This window comes from Pristis pectinata, chromosome 21 (genome assembly GCF_009764475.1).
Source record: "Pristis pectinata isolate sPriPec2 chromosome 21, sPriPec2.1.pri, whole genome shotgun sequence".
NCBI lineage: Eukaryota > Metazoa > Chordata > Chondrichthyes > Rhinopristiformes > Pristidae > Pristis > Pristis pectinata.
Genome location: NC_067425.1, coordinates 12088507 through 12102150, shown reverse-complemented (window position 1 = coordinate 12102150; position 13644 = coordinate 12088507). Strand labels below are relative to the sequence as shown.

The following is a 13644-nucleotide window of genomic DNA, read 5'->3' as shown; positions in this document are numbered from 1 at the left end:
ACTGCATCCCTAATCAAGGGAGTGTTTACATAATACTGAGAACACCACATCCGTACTAATGATGTTATACAAAATATTTGATGACAGTATGAAGGAGGTTTAATATGTTCATGACTAATCAACATTGAATCAGTTGGCTTTGCCAGGCAAGGATAGGTAATTTAAAGTACAATTTAAAGGCAACCCAACCCTGCCAGCAAATGAAACTTATCTTCATAATGAAGGATAATATTCAACTACCAGCACCCAACCAAACCCTCACTGACCTCCCTCCCTCCCCCAAACACACAAAAGTAGTCAGATAAGTACATTTCCCCAATTTAGCAGTAAATAGATGGCTGCGTGATGGAACACTGATTCCCCTGCAGCCACCAGAAGGTTCTAAATAACTCTGACCATTTCTCAAAATTTCTTTGAAGGACTGGAAAAAAGGCTCGAGGGAAGAGGTTTGAATTACACTTACTATCTGGTATTTTCAATGGAATATTGAGCATCTGCTCATTGTATGCATTACATAAAGGTAGCAAGAAAGAAAATTAGTATAAGGTTTGAAGTAATAGGTAGAAGCATTCGATAAGACAAGAAGGGAAATTAGTGTTTTTTTATAAAGTCACTTTCAAAAAGACAGCACAGTACTAAGATGTCAGTTATTAATTGGTGCCACATAGTGGAAAGCAGTGGAAATTACACCAGTACACAAGGCACTAAAGTTCGTAAGAAACCCAAGAAGGGTTCCTAATGAATTACAATCAGAAATATTCTTAGAGAAAGGCACTATTTTAGTTCTGGTCGCTGTTCAATTCCTGATAACATTAAAAGTTTCAGTGCAGCCTGAGCTAATATTTTAATGCCAGGTCTAAAATGTTTGCTACAATCCAACATAGCTATTGACCCATCACTAATACTATTCAAATAATTCAATCCCAACCAGGACTCTAGCAGACCACTTGTGACTCCTAAACATGGACATTTCAACTCAGATGGAAGATCTTCTAAACTTGTGTTTTGAAGAGCTATGTAAGTAGCAGTTATGCTAGTGATGTGGGGCTTATTGTCCCATTTATTATGTACCTTTTTAATTAGGTCTCGCATTGCCAGCAATTTCCCATTTTCAGTACCTACAAAAAGTAATTCCTGCTCGACAGTCTCTACAGCAGAATTCCTAAAAGGAAAAAAATAAAAATAAATGTACGTGTTTAACTAGAATAGCATAAAGCAAGTTGCAGTGGTTGGAAATCTGAAAAAAAACAGAAAATGCTGCAAGTGTTCAGCTGCTTCAACAGTATCTATTAGAGAAAAAAGTACTAATGTTGTAATAACTGATGAAAAGGCCATTGACCTGAAATCTCAACATGTACCTGACCTGCTGAGCATCTGCATCATTATCTGTTTTATGTTAACAATCATTTCTGCTTATGAAAAACATCTAGTAAACCAATTGATACAGCCCAAACAAAATTTTTTTTTGCTAACAAAAGCAACTCAATGTAGAGATCACCCGTTATATCCATATGCACTTTATGTGCAAATTGTGATAAGAATAGGTTGGTAGTAAAATTAAGGATATATATTATATCAAATTAAGAGCATAGTATCATTAAAAAGGAGTGAATTGGACAAAACACACAAATCTCTGCTTCTCACTATGAAGTTTTCAATTGAACTTTTAATCAAATCAAGGCCAAACTATGATGAAATAAAATTATTGAATATATACAAATGAAAATAGCAGTGTTCACCTTTCCACAGTGAAAGCCAGAATAAGGGCTTGCAACTTTTAAATAAAATGTAACAGTATGGTCACAATTCAGAATTTGAATAGTGGTTTTATGTTCACAGTACAAAACAAATGCAATCTCTCAAATATTACCAAAAGAATATAGTAAATCCGCAATGCATGTTGAGATGTATCCCAGGCTGCTATGGGAGGCAAAGGAGGAGATTGATGGGCTGTAATGAGGATTTTTAAATCTTCACTGGCCACAGGTGAAGTACCAAATTACTGGAGGACAGTAAGCATAGTACACTTATTGAAGGGCAATAGGGATTAGCCAGGTAATTGCTTGCAAGTCTAATGCTAGTGGTAGGGAATTTACTGAAAAAATTCTGAAGGACAGGATTAACCTGCACTTGGAAATGTAGGCATTAATTAAAAACAGTTAGCATTGTTAGGGGGAATATCATGTCTGACCAATTTAGCTGATATTTTTTTTTGAGGTGGTTAAAAAATGCATCGATTAGGGCAGTTCAGTTGATAAAGATTCATATGCATGGATTTCAGTAAGGCCTTTGAGAAGGTCCTACATGGGAGACTGGTCCAAAAGGTTACAGCTCCTGGGATTCAGGCAAATTGGATCCAGAATTGGCTTGGTAATAGGAGACAGTGTGATGGTGGAGGTTTTCTATTGTGTTTGGAAGACTGCGCACCACAGGGATCAGTGCTGGGGCCCATACATTAACAATCTGGATACAAGTGCAGGACGTATGATTAGTAAATTTGCAGATGACAAGAAAATTTGCAATGGTAGATGAATCAAAGAAAACAGCAGATGCTGGAAATCTGAAATAAAAACAAAAAAAAATGCTATAAACACTCAGGTCAGGCAGTATCTGGAGAAGCAGTTAATGTCTTGGGTCTGGGTCCATTGTCAGAACTGGGAAAGAGAGAAATACAAGTTAGTTTTCAGTAGGAGAGAAGGTGGAGGAGGGATGTGTGAAACAAAGAGAATATCTCTGATAGGAGTCCAAATGGCTTAATGGAGTCAGTTACCAGCACATCAAGCTTCATTATCTGTGTAATGTGTTGTAAAAGGTGAAGAGGTGGGAAGCTCAGGGTCACCCCTGCAGAATGAATGCAGATGCTCAGCAGCAATCACCCAAACCTGAGCTTCTGGTTACCTGCCTCTTTAATTCACCATCCTGCTTCAACTCTGGCCTTGCTGTTTGTGACCTCTAGCAATGTTACAAGGCCCAAGCTTGAGAAACAATACTGTATCTTCCAACTGGGCACACAGTAGCCTTCCAAGATCAAATCGGATTATCTAATTTTAGGCAGCAGACTTTCATTCTTTGTCTGTATCATATTACACAAACAAAGCTTAATATGGAACTGTTCCCATTAGGACATCTGAACTCACACCCTTTCAGAGATCAAGTTCAAGTTACTTTATTGTCATTCATCCATGCTATAAAAACACATGGTGGAACGAAATGTCGTTTTCCCCAGACTCTCACAACAGATGACATACATAGAACAGAAGATATACAATAAACACAAACAAAAAACAAAAAACTCAAAGCAAAATAGTGCAAGTACAAATAGTGCAAAAAAACAGTATATACAAAATACAAATTTAGTGCAGAGTTAGTGCAAAACAGAGTTGGACAAGAGAAATACAAGCTCAGTGTGTTGTACTCATTGTATAAACATGTCCAGCAGCAGCCAAAGTTCTTATACGCTGTTGTGCAAACCAGAGCTTTTGACGCGGCATTTGTCTGCCAGGGTATTCAGGAACCTGACAGCCTGGGGGAAAAATCTGTTGTGCAATCTAGTAGTTCTGGCCCGGATGCTCCAGTACCGCTTGCCAGACAGCAGTGGGACAAATAGGTCATGGGAGGGATGAGAAGGGTCGTCTGTAATTCTATAAACCTTACATGTGCATCGTGTATTGTAAATATCCGAGATGGCGGGAAGAGGTACTCCAATTATCTTTTTCGCTGTACTCTCAATTCTCTGCAAAGACTTCCCTTTGTTCTACACATCCCTCCACCTTCTCTCCTACTGAAAACTAATTTGTATTTCTTTTCCAGTTCTGATGAAGGGTCCCATACCAGAAACTTTAACTGTTTATCCTTCCAGAGATGCTACCTGACCTGCTGAGTGTTTCTAGCAGATGGAATTCAATCTTGATAAGTGTGAGTTGATATACTTTGGGAGGACTAATAAAAGAAAGACATACACAACGAATGGCAGGCTCTTAGGAAGTATTAAGAAACAGAAGGACCTCAGTGTAGAAGTTCAAGATTCCCTGAAGGGTGTAGCATATGGGTGAAGTAGATAAGGTGGTGAGGAAGACGTATGGGATACTTGCCTTCATTAACTAGAGCATACAAGACAGGGAGGTTATGGTACAACTTTGGTTAGGCCACAGTTTGAGTACTGTGTACAGTTCTGGTCGCCACAATACAGGAAGGACATAATTGCATTGGAGGGGGTGCAGTGAAGATTCACCAGGAAGTTGTCTGGGATGATGCAGTCTCAGTTATGAGGAGAGACCAGGTAGTTTTATTTAAACCCTTGAAGCAGAAAAGGCTGAGGGGGGAACCTAATGGAGGGGCATAGAGAGGTTAGATAGCAGGAAACTTTTCCCCATCGCAGAGGTATCTATAATTAGGAAGCACCGGTTTAGGTATTGGGGTAAGAGGTTTACAAGGGAACTTTCTCCACCTAGAGGGTAGCTAGAATCTGGAACACACTGCCTAAGTGAGTGGTGGAGTAGGTACTCTCACAACATTCAAGCATCTAGATGAGCACTTGAATTGCCATTGCATAGAAGGCTACAGACCAAGTAGTGGTAAATGGGATTAGTATGGATAGGTACTTGACGGTCTACATAAGCATGGTGGGTCAAAGGGCATATTGATGCTGTATGACTCTAAAACTGGGTTAGCAATTAGTGAACTTAGCACAAATACCAATGGTTGTCCTTTTTCTCACCTTATACCAATTGACACTGAAACCACATTGTCCAAGTTCAATTTGCACCACTGCTCCACATCCATTGCAAATGTGGCACTGAACATAGCTCGCCGCACGTTGTGAGATGTACAGGCCAGGAAGATGGTGGCCAACTGATCTCGAAATCCAGATTTGCCGTCCTCAAACAATTTATCCGATTCATCAACAACCAACCACTCCACCCTGAAATTCATCAATAGGACCATTTCAGAAATCAGAACCATTTCAGTTTATACTTTACTAAACTATTCAAATGTTAACTGACATCAGCATATTCTCTATGTTACTTAAAGCCAATTGAGCCAAGAATTGAGTAACATTCTCATTACAGGCGACCCCTATATTACAGAGGGGTGGGGGGTTGTGTTCCTAGAAGATGGTCCATCTCGTGATTTTACATAATGTGAAGCTGCGTCATATGCGCGTGCATCAAAAAACGAGAGATGAAAAAGTTAAATAAATTTTATGCTAATTTACCTTATTTACACATTAAATTCTGTGAGAGTGAATTTTATTCCATATCTCAAATCATTGGGTAGTGGTCTGTGAATTCTGTAAGGGTGAATTTTCGTTACCCAACTGGTTATAACACAAGGGTCACCTCTACCTTGAAAAGAGCAATACTGATGGAGACAAATGTTTTTTCAAGACAATGAAAATAACTTTTATTCTAGCAAAAATGGAGACAGGCAGGGCTAAAGACCTAAAGAGAAGTTTTCTGGTATATATAATATTGATTTTATATCATTCTATTTTCTGCTAGTGTACTATAAATGACCATTTCATAAACATGAAGACTGAAATACTAATCAGTGTGGAGGCCATGTCACACAACTAACTCACTATCTACTAAGCAAAAGATTAAATTTTAATCAACACATTAAGTAACCCCATATTTCAACAACCTTTGCATAAAATTGTTCCCAAGAAATGCTTGCTTACAACAGTCAGCTTCAAAAAAAACCAACAAGATGTTGGAGTCATTCACCCTATCATAATGCATTCTTAATTTGTTAAATGCTTGTGGTACAGAAAACTCAAGATTTGTTTAAAACATTCATCTGAATAACCAGAAAGTTGATAATAGATTTCCATCTTACCGTGTACACAAAATACAGAACTGATTTCATTTGTGGTAACATACAAGTCATAATACCAAATTAAGCCAATGGAAGTTTTAGGAAAAGATCCAGTGGTCTACGTTTCTGTCCTCAATTTAACATATACTTCATTTTGGATACGGTTTCAAAAACAATAGGCACCAATTCATGTCTCTCGTGAGAGTTTGGTCTGAAAATATTGGCAGGATTTTTGACTGTGGGGATCTCTGACCATGACTACCAATACAGCACTTCTCAGCAAACATCACAGGCTAGCAATTAGAAGTAGATACATTAACTGATTTTTCACTTCTAAACCAAGTAGTACAGGGGCTGATTGTCAAACAGCTACTGCCATTGCAAATGATGTCAACCATCTGAGCAGACTAGCAATTAAATCTGGTGTGATTTAGCTCCATTTGGTCTTCACAGCCAAGGAAAAAAATGAGGAATTCTCTTACAATTTGTCATGGCATCTGATACAGCAAACAAAAATAAACATTCTCATCTGCAATGTTTAATCACACTTAATTTACTAGCCAACTTTAAAACACAAACAAATTCCACCAGAAGATTATGCTTTTTAGGGTATTAAAGCTAGAGATATCAGCAGTGTATTATATGCTTGACCATATCAGCCAAGGCACAGACTATAGGAGTTGGGACATCATGTTACAACTGTACAAATCATTGGTTAGATCGCACTTGGAGTATTACTCTAGGAAGGATGCAATCACCAGAATGTTGCCTAGACTGGAGGGCACGAGTTATGAGGAGAGATTGAATAAGCGGTGTCTGTTTTCCCTACAGTGAAGGAGGCCAAGAGGTGACATTATAGAAGGTTATCAAATTATGAGGGGCACAAGTAGGGCAGATAGTCACAGCCTTTTCCCCTGGTTAGGGGGGGTCTAAAACTAGAGGGCATTGGCTTAAGGTGAGAGGGGAAAGATTTAAAAGGGATCTTAAAGGCAAGTTTTTCCACACAGAGCAGGTGGGTGTATGGAACGAGCTGCCAGAGGAAGAGGTAGAGGCAGGGACAATTACAACATTAGACATTTGGACAGGGACATGCATAGGAAAGGTTTAGAGGGATATCAGCCAAATGTAGGTAAATAGGATTAGTGTACACAGGCATTTGGTTGGTATGGATCAGTAGGGCCAAAGGGCCTTTTCTGTGCTGTACAACTCTACAAGTCTACAACGCATCAACTATGGCTTCTGAGTAAATTTGTGTAAAAAAAATACAAGCATCAAACCTGCTGAGGTCCAGTGCTGGAGGGTCTTGTTTTAACAGATAAATCAGTCTGTTCGGAGTTGTCACTAAAATATCTGAAGACAAAGAAAAGCATTTCAATAAACGTGGTTCTAAAAATCAGATAACTGAACCACTGTACTTACCACTGGTATTTAGAAACAAGGTCTGTTACATAAAAAAACTCTTGCCCATAAAGTTTCCATCTACTACCATTCTTTCCCCATCACAAAAGAGAAAAATAGTTTAAATGCAGAAAAGTTCCATAGCTACAAATGCCACTGTATCAATTTAGTACCCAATAAAAAACCTTACAATACTTGATCACCCTTCAAGGGCAAGGATACCAACTAGAGCTCAATCCTGATGTTAGACCCATCTTTTCCCACCCAATTTAACCTCTTAAGTTGGAAATATGCAACATTACTCACCAAATTTATTTGATGTCTTGGGACCAAATTTTTTGGCAGCCTCGGCTGCTTTGTTGATCATGTGAATTCTAAAACCAATACCTTCAGAGAGTTTTACTAACTCCCGATGAGTCTGAAAATATAGGAAAAAAATCAGATGTTTTAAACACCAGTCACAACATTTGAAAGTGTGTTGCATTTTTCCTTGTCCACAGTACATGAAAATCAGTTTCTTCCTCACGAACGCAAATATTAGGATTCAGATGCCTAACATCGCTTTTTTAATGGTGTAATATATCCTAGGGGATACCACAGGAGCACATCAAACATAACTAGAATAAGTCACATCAACAGGTACAATGACAGGTGACCAAAAGCATAGACAAAGATTTTGCCTTAAGAATCAGCTTCAGGAGTGAAAGTTAATGGGCATTAAAGTTTATGGACAGTATTGCAGAGATCAGGGCCATGTGACTGTCAATCATGGAGGAATGGATATAGGGTTGCACAAGAAGCCAACGAGTTTAAGAACAGTTCTAGGGCTGGAGGGAGAGGTGAAACCAAAGAGGGATTTGATCACACAAGAATTTTAAATTTGAGGAGATATCTTAAAGAAAGAAAATGTTCCAAAATATTTGCCTGGTTCTGATTGCTGGGAATGCAGGAAACAATGCAGCCAATTCCTAAACTTCAGTTCATGCACTTCAAGAAACATTGGTGGCGATGCTGAGAAATTCAGTGCCATTGTCCTGCCTTGTCACATTAAGTCCAGCTTGCTTCATTCATAAAATCATTGAATGCATTCTGACGCCTGCCGTGGCTTGAAGGTATTAATGCCAGCATTTTTTCTCAGTGTCAAAAGCATGTTTCGCTCAAGTAAATAAATATTGTACTGGGTGTGGTGCACATGCTCCTGAGTACATCAACAGTGCTGAGGTTGAGAGAGTTGAGAGGTTCTAGTTCGTAGGAGTGAACATCTCCTGTCCTAGTCCAACCATATAGACATCACCAGCACCTCTACTTCCTCAGGAGGCTAAAGAAATTTGGCATGTCCCCTTTGACCCTCACCTATTTTTATCAATGTATCATAGAAAGATCCTATTTGGATGCATCATTGCTTGGTATGGCAACTGCTCTGCCCATGACTGCAAGAAATTGCAGAGTTGTTGACACAGCTCAGCACATCACAGAAACCAGCCTTCCCTCTGTGAACTCTGTCTACACTTCTCACTGCCTCAGTAAAGCAGCCAGCATAATCAAAGACCCCACCCACCTTGGACATTCTCTCCTCCACTCTCTCATCGGACAGGAGATTCAAAAGCCTGAAAGCACGTACCACCAGGCTCAAGGACAGTTTCTATCCAGCTGTTATAAGACTATTGAACAGTTCTCTAGTATGATAAGATGGATTCTTGACCTCACAATCTACCTTATGACATTGCACTTTATTGTCTACTTGCACTGCACCGCTTTATTCTGCATTCTGTTATTGTTTTACCTTGTACTACCTCAATGCCCTGTTGTAATGAATTGATCTGTATGAATGATATGCAAAACAAGTTTTTCATTGTACCTTGGTAAATGTGACAATTACCAATGAACTTTGGTTAGCTGATAGATTTGCTGTCAGATTGCTCTCTAGTACCAAAACTTACCTGACTGGCAAGTTCCCGAGTGGGAGCTAAGATCAATGCCCTGAAACCTTTGTTCATTGGCTGTTTTAGACATGTCAAGAGTGGAATGCAAAAAGCCAATGTCTTTCCTGATCCAGTTGGGGCACAGGCCAGGATCTCACGATTCTGTGACAGGTACATAAAACAGTTTCAGGATAACACCAATATAACATCAAATATTTAAATCAATTGATATTTAGCTACGGAGAAATACTTATTTTCATTTCATTTATCCATTGGTCTTCAAAATATAAGAGATAGTGCGCAATTATTTGCAATGGCATTAATGAACTTCAAATTTAGTGCCCCAGAAAGTGAACCTTCCCCAAAATTTGCATCGTTCACACAATTTCTGCTAGTGCAAATGAAATTCCATCTAGCATCCAGGTACACTATTGATGTCGGTCATTAAAATTAATCAGCAACTTTCCACCCTTTTTTTTGGGAATATGTTCCAATGGCATAAAGCCTCATGGCACGCTATTATTATTTTTTCTTTTAAAAGGCAGTACTTCAGTCACGCATTACTTGTTTCCACTGAAGTTCTAGCTTTCTGCTGTGACTAATGAACCCAATACAGAAGCTACAGACTCTGTCACAGGTGGGACAGATGGTGGGGTGGGGTGGGCTGGGTTGTTTGGATTGCTGTAGGTTCTTTCCATTGTCCGTACTTGTCCTCCAGGTGCTCCTGGGGACACCCAAAATGCTTGTGGCTTTCCTGGATTCTTTTCCACAAGGTTAAGTAGTCTTGGGCTATGGATTCCCATGAGTCAATGAGGATATTACACTTTTTCTAAAAAATTTTTGAGGACACCCTTGAAAAATTTTTTTCTTTCCTTATGGAAATCGTTCATTATTCCAAGATCTGCCATAAGTGCTGATATCAGGCATGTGAAGAATGTGACCTATCCACAGAGCTGGCTTAATGTGATTAAAGCTTGTAATGTTGGTCTGGGAGAAGACACCAACATTGCTTTATTGGTGTAATTCTGCAGCACTTTTAAGGATCCTCCGGTAGATTGGCTCTGAAGCGTACAGGAAAGCAGGACTCCCTGCTGCTCAACTGATCATGAGCTTAATGCCAGGTCTGAGATCTTGGTCTTCCAACACTCTTTTCCTCAAGTGACCAAAGTTTGTGCTGGTGCACTGGTGGATTTAGTCATTGGCATCTGTCTTTGACTCCCAAGATATGGGAAGCAATTCATGTTGATTAGGGACTTGTCATGGATCTTGATTGTTGGGGAAGGGGTGCAGGCAGTATTGTGCATCAAGGAGTAGGACAGTGAAGAATCATGGTCTTCTGGATGTTCAGTGCTGAGGATATGGAGCTAGGTCACATTCATGATTTTATTGAATGTTGAAAGAGATTCGAGGGTTTAAACAGTTATGTTCCTCTACATTGTGCTCTTATAACCTCCTTCCACCAACCTGACAAATGTTAACAAGGATACAAATACAAATAGAAAGGATGCATTTAACAAAAAACAACATACTGCAGCTTGGGGTCACTCAGACTAAAGCAAAGTGCTGAGAATTTATTGCTGAGGAATAAAGTTCAGTCCTGAAGAAGGGTCCTGACCTGAAACATTGACCGTCTGCTTTTCTCCACGGATGCTGCCTGACCTGCTGAGTTCCTCCAGCATCTCATTTTTTCAAGAAGGATCTAAGGGTCTACTCCCACTTCTATTCCTTATTTTCTTACCTGCCTGGTCTGCAACCATGCCTTAGGGTTAGGACAATACAGCATAATACAGGCCCTTCGGACCACCATGTTGTGCCGACCTTTAAACCACGCCTAAGACTATCTAATCCCTTCCTCCCACATATCCCTCTATTTTAAATTCCTCCATATGCTTATCTAACAATCTCTTGAATTTGACCAACGTATCTGCCTCCACCACCACCCCAGGCAGCGCATTCCATGAACCAACCACCCTCTGGGTGAAAAACCTCCCTCTGATATCTCCCTCGAACTTCCCACCCATTACCTTAAAGCTATGCCCTCTTGTATTGCGCATTGGTGCCCTGGGAAAGAGGCGCTGGCTGTCCACTCTATCTATTCCTCTTAATATTTTGTATACCTCCATCATGTCTCCTCTCATCCTCCTTCTCTCCAATGAGTAAAGCCCTAGCTCCCTTAGTCTCTCCTCATAATCCATACTCTCCAATCCAGGCAGCATCCTGGTAAATCTCCTCTGCACCCTTTCCAACGCTTCCACATCCTTCCTATATTGAGGCGACCAGAACTGGACACTTTTGTGGTCTAACCAGAGTTTTGTAGAGCTGCAACATTACCTCGCGACAACAAGATGCATCAGGGCTCATGTTTTGCATGTGAACCAACAAAACACTTACATGTAGCATGATGGGTATGGCTTGCATCTGTATTGGAGTAGGAAGTTGGAACCCAGCTTCCTGCACATGTTGAATAATTTTTGTGTGGACTTTATATTCTTGTCTGAGTTGCTCAAAGGTAGCAACTGGTTCAGGGATATCAGTCCCATCCACGTAAATCCGATGCTTCCTCCGGAACTTATTTATCTTGAAAACAAATAAGATTTTATAACAAAGGCAAACATTACCGTAGTATTTTTAAATGATCCTTCCCGCAACAAACAAGTAGGCATGTTCCTAGAAATGGACAAAAGACAAACCTTTTCTCGTCGCTGGTGTTCACGTTGCTCAGCACTAAGTTCTGTGCCATGACTTTTTTTGGTCTTGCTTTCAAGTGAAGGGATAATGTCCTCATCATTCTTTATATTGGAAAAAATGTCACACGTTGTTTTGGTCTCCACTAAATTTGAGTGAGGGTGGTAGGAGGAAGGAAAAGAGACAGAATAGGAACCTTTAGTGCCAACATCAGCAATGACCATAGCTCCATAGAATTTCACTTTTGAAAATAAATAAAAGAAAACCCAAGATCAAACTCTCAACTCTTCCTTTCATCACCAAAGTAATCAAAATTCAACTGTATTTCATTATTTTTAGTATTCCTTTCTGCTTTGCCTTTCCCTTGAGTGAGCAGTTCATTAGGCAAGTAACTGCAATATTACTGTCAACACTACTTTTGATATAACAGCCAAGAAATACAGGAGGTTTCTTTAGTAAGATAATTCAGTCATCTGCTGTTCTAATTCTCTGCACTCCACAATAATTAAATACGTTCCTGTCAACAGTACATTCAAGTGCAGGAGGCAGCCAGTTGGGAAATCATATCGTCTGCCACTGTGGGAGTGGTGATATGCTGATTTTTAGAATATTTGCCACATGTAGTGCAGCACATTCAACTATCAAAGTGTGTCTAGGTTCTGGGACACAAATTTAATGTCTGGCTTCATTAAATTTCAGATATTGGAATCATCATTGGCAGTAGGCTAGAAAGTTTCAGACAGAGTGAGAGGAGGCACAGTGGTGCAGCAGGTAGTACTGCTGTCACACGGCACCAACAACTGCTTCAATCCTGACCTCCAGTGTTGCCTCTCTGGAGTCTGCATATTCTGCCGTGATCACATGGTGCTCAGGTTTCCTCCCACGTTCCAAAGACATGCTGGTGGATAGGTTCATTGATTACTGCAAATTACAAGTGTGTCCAATGGGCATGCAGGATAGAATGGATCACAAAGAAATAAGTGAGGAAATAGGATTGATGCAATTGCACTGACTTGATAGGCCAAATGACCTTCTTCTATATCATAAGAAAATATATGAGAAATAATAATACGAGAATGCTTCCTCCAAACTACCCTGGCTTCTGTATGAGAAACCTCGTTGGAGGAGGCTTAACAGTAGATTGCTTGTCCACAAAGGCAAATCTAGTGAAATCATAAAGAAAAATTAAATTTTAGCCCCCAAAACACAAAGTTGATTGCACTTTTTCAAAAATGAAGTTGTATGCATAAAAATGTTAATAAATGAAAATGTTAGTCACAACGAACTGTTACATCTAAGCACTGTGTAAAAAATCTTTTAAAACAATTAAATACTGCTAACAGTGGTAGAATAGGTAAATGCATCTTTGATACAGAGCCAGAGTTTAGAAGAATGACAGATCTCATTGAAACATAAAATTCTGACAAGTCTCAATAGGTTGGATGCAGGGAGGGTGTATAGAACTTGGGACCACTGTCTGAGGATATTCAGTAAAATACTTGGGACTAGGATGAGGAGAAATTTCTTCACACATTACTAATGCCACAGAAGGCTATAGAGGCCAAGCCGCTGAACACATTTTAAGGAGTTTGATAGACTTCTAGATACAAAAGGCATCAAGGAGTATCCGGTGAGAACTGGACTATGGTACTAAATTAAAGGAACAGCCAAGATCATATTGAACACCACAGTAGACTTGAGGGGCTGAATGGTCTACTGCTCCTCTAATTTTTCTAACTGAACCAGGACAGCCCCAAGTTCTATATACACTCTGTGCTGTACTGTAAACTGATCAAAGGCTCCATAACTGGAATCCCTCTTT

At 39.7% G+C, this 13644-nt stretch overlaps 1 protein-coding gene across 1 annotated transcript in view; it reads right to left on the bottom strand.

Moving 5' to 3' along the window:
* ddx52 (DEAD (Asp-Glu-Ala-Asp) box polypeptide 52) overlaps positions 1-13644 on the bottom strand; it is a 28764-nt gene that overhangs the window by 11866 nt on the left and 3254 nt on the right. The window contains exons 3-9 of the mRNA XM_052035424.1: positions 11828-11967; positions 11529-11714; positions 9156-9299; positions 7522-7633; positions 7095-7167; positions 4718-4921; positions 1072-1162 (exon numbers count right to left, since the gene is read on the bottom strand). Of these exons, the coding sequence (XP_051891384.1) occupies positions 1072-1162; positions 4718-4921; positions 7095-7167; positions 7522-7633; positions 9156-9299; positions 11529-11714; positions 11828-11967 (950 nt within the window). The remainder of the gene's footprint in view (positions 1-1071; positions 1163-4717; positions 4922-7094; positions 7168-7521; positions 7634-9155; positions 9300-11528; positions 11715-11827; positions 11968-13644) is intronic.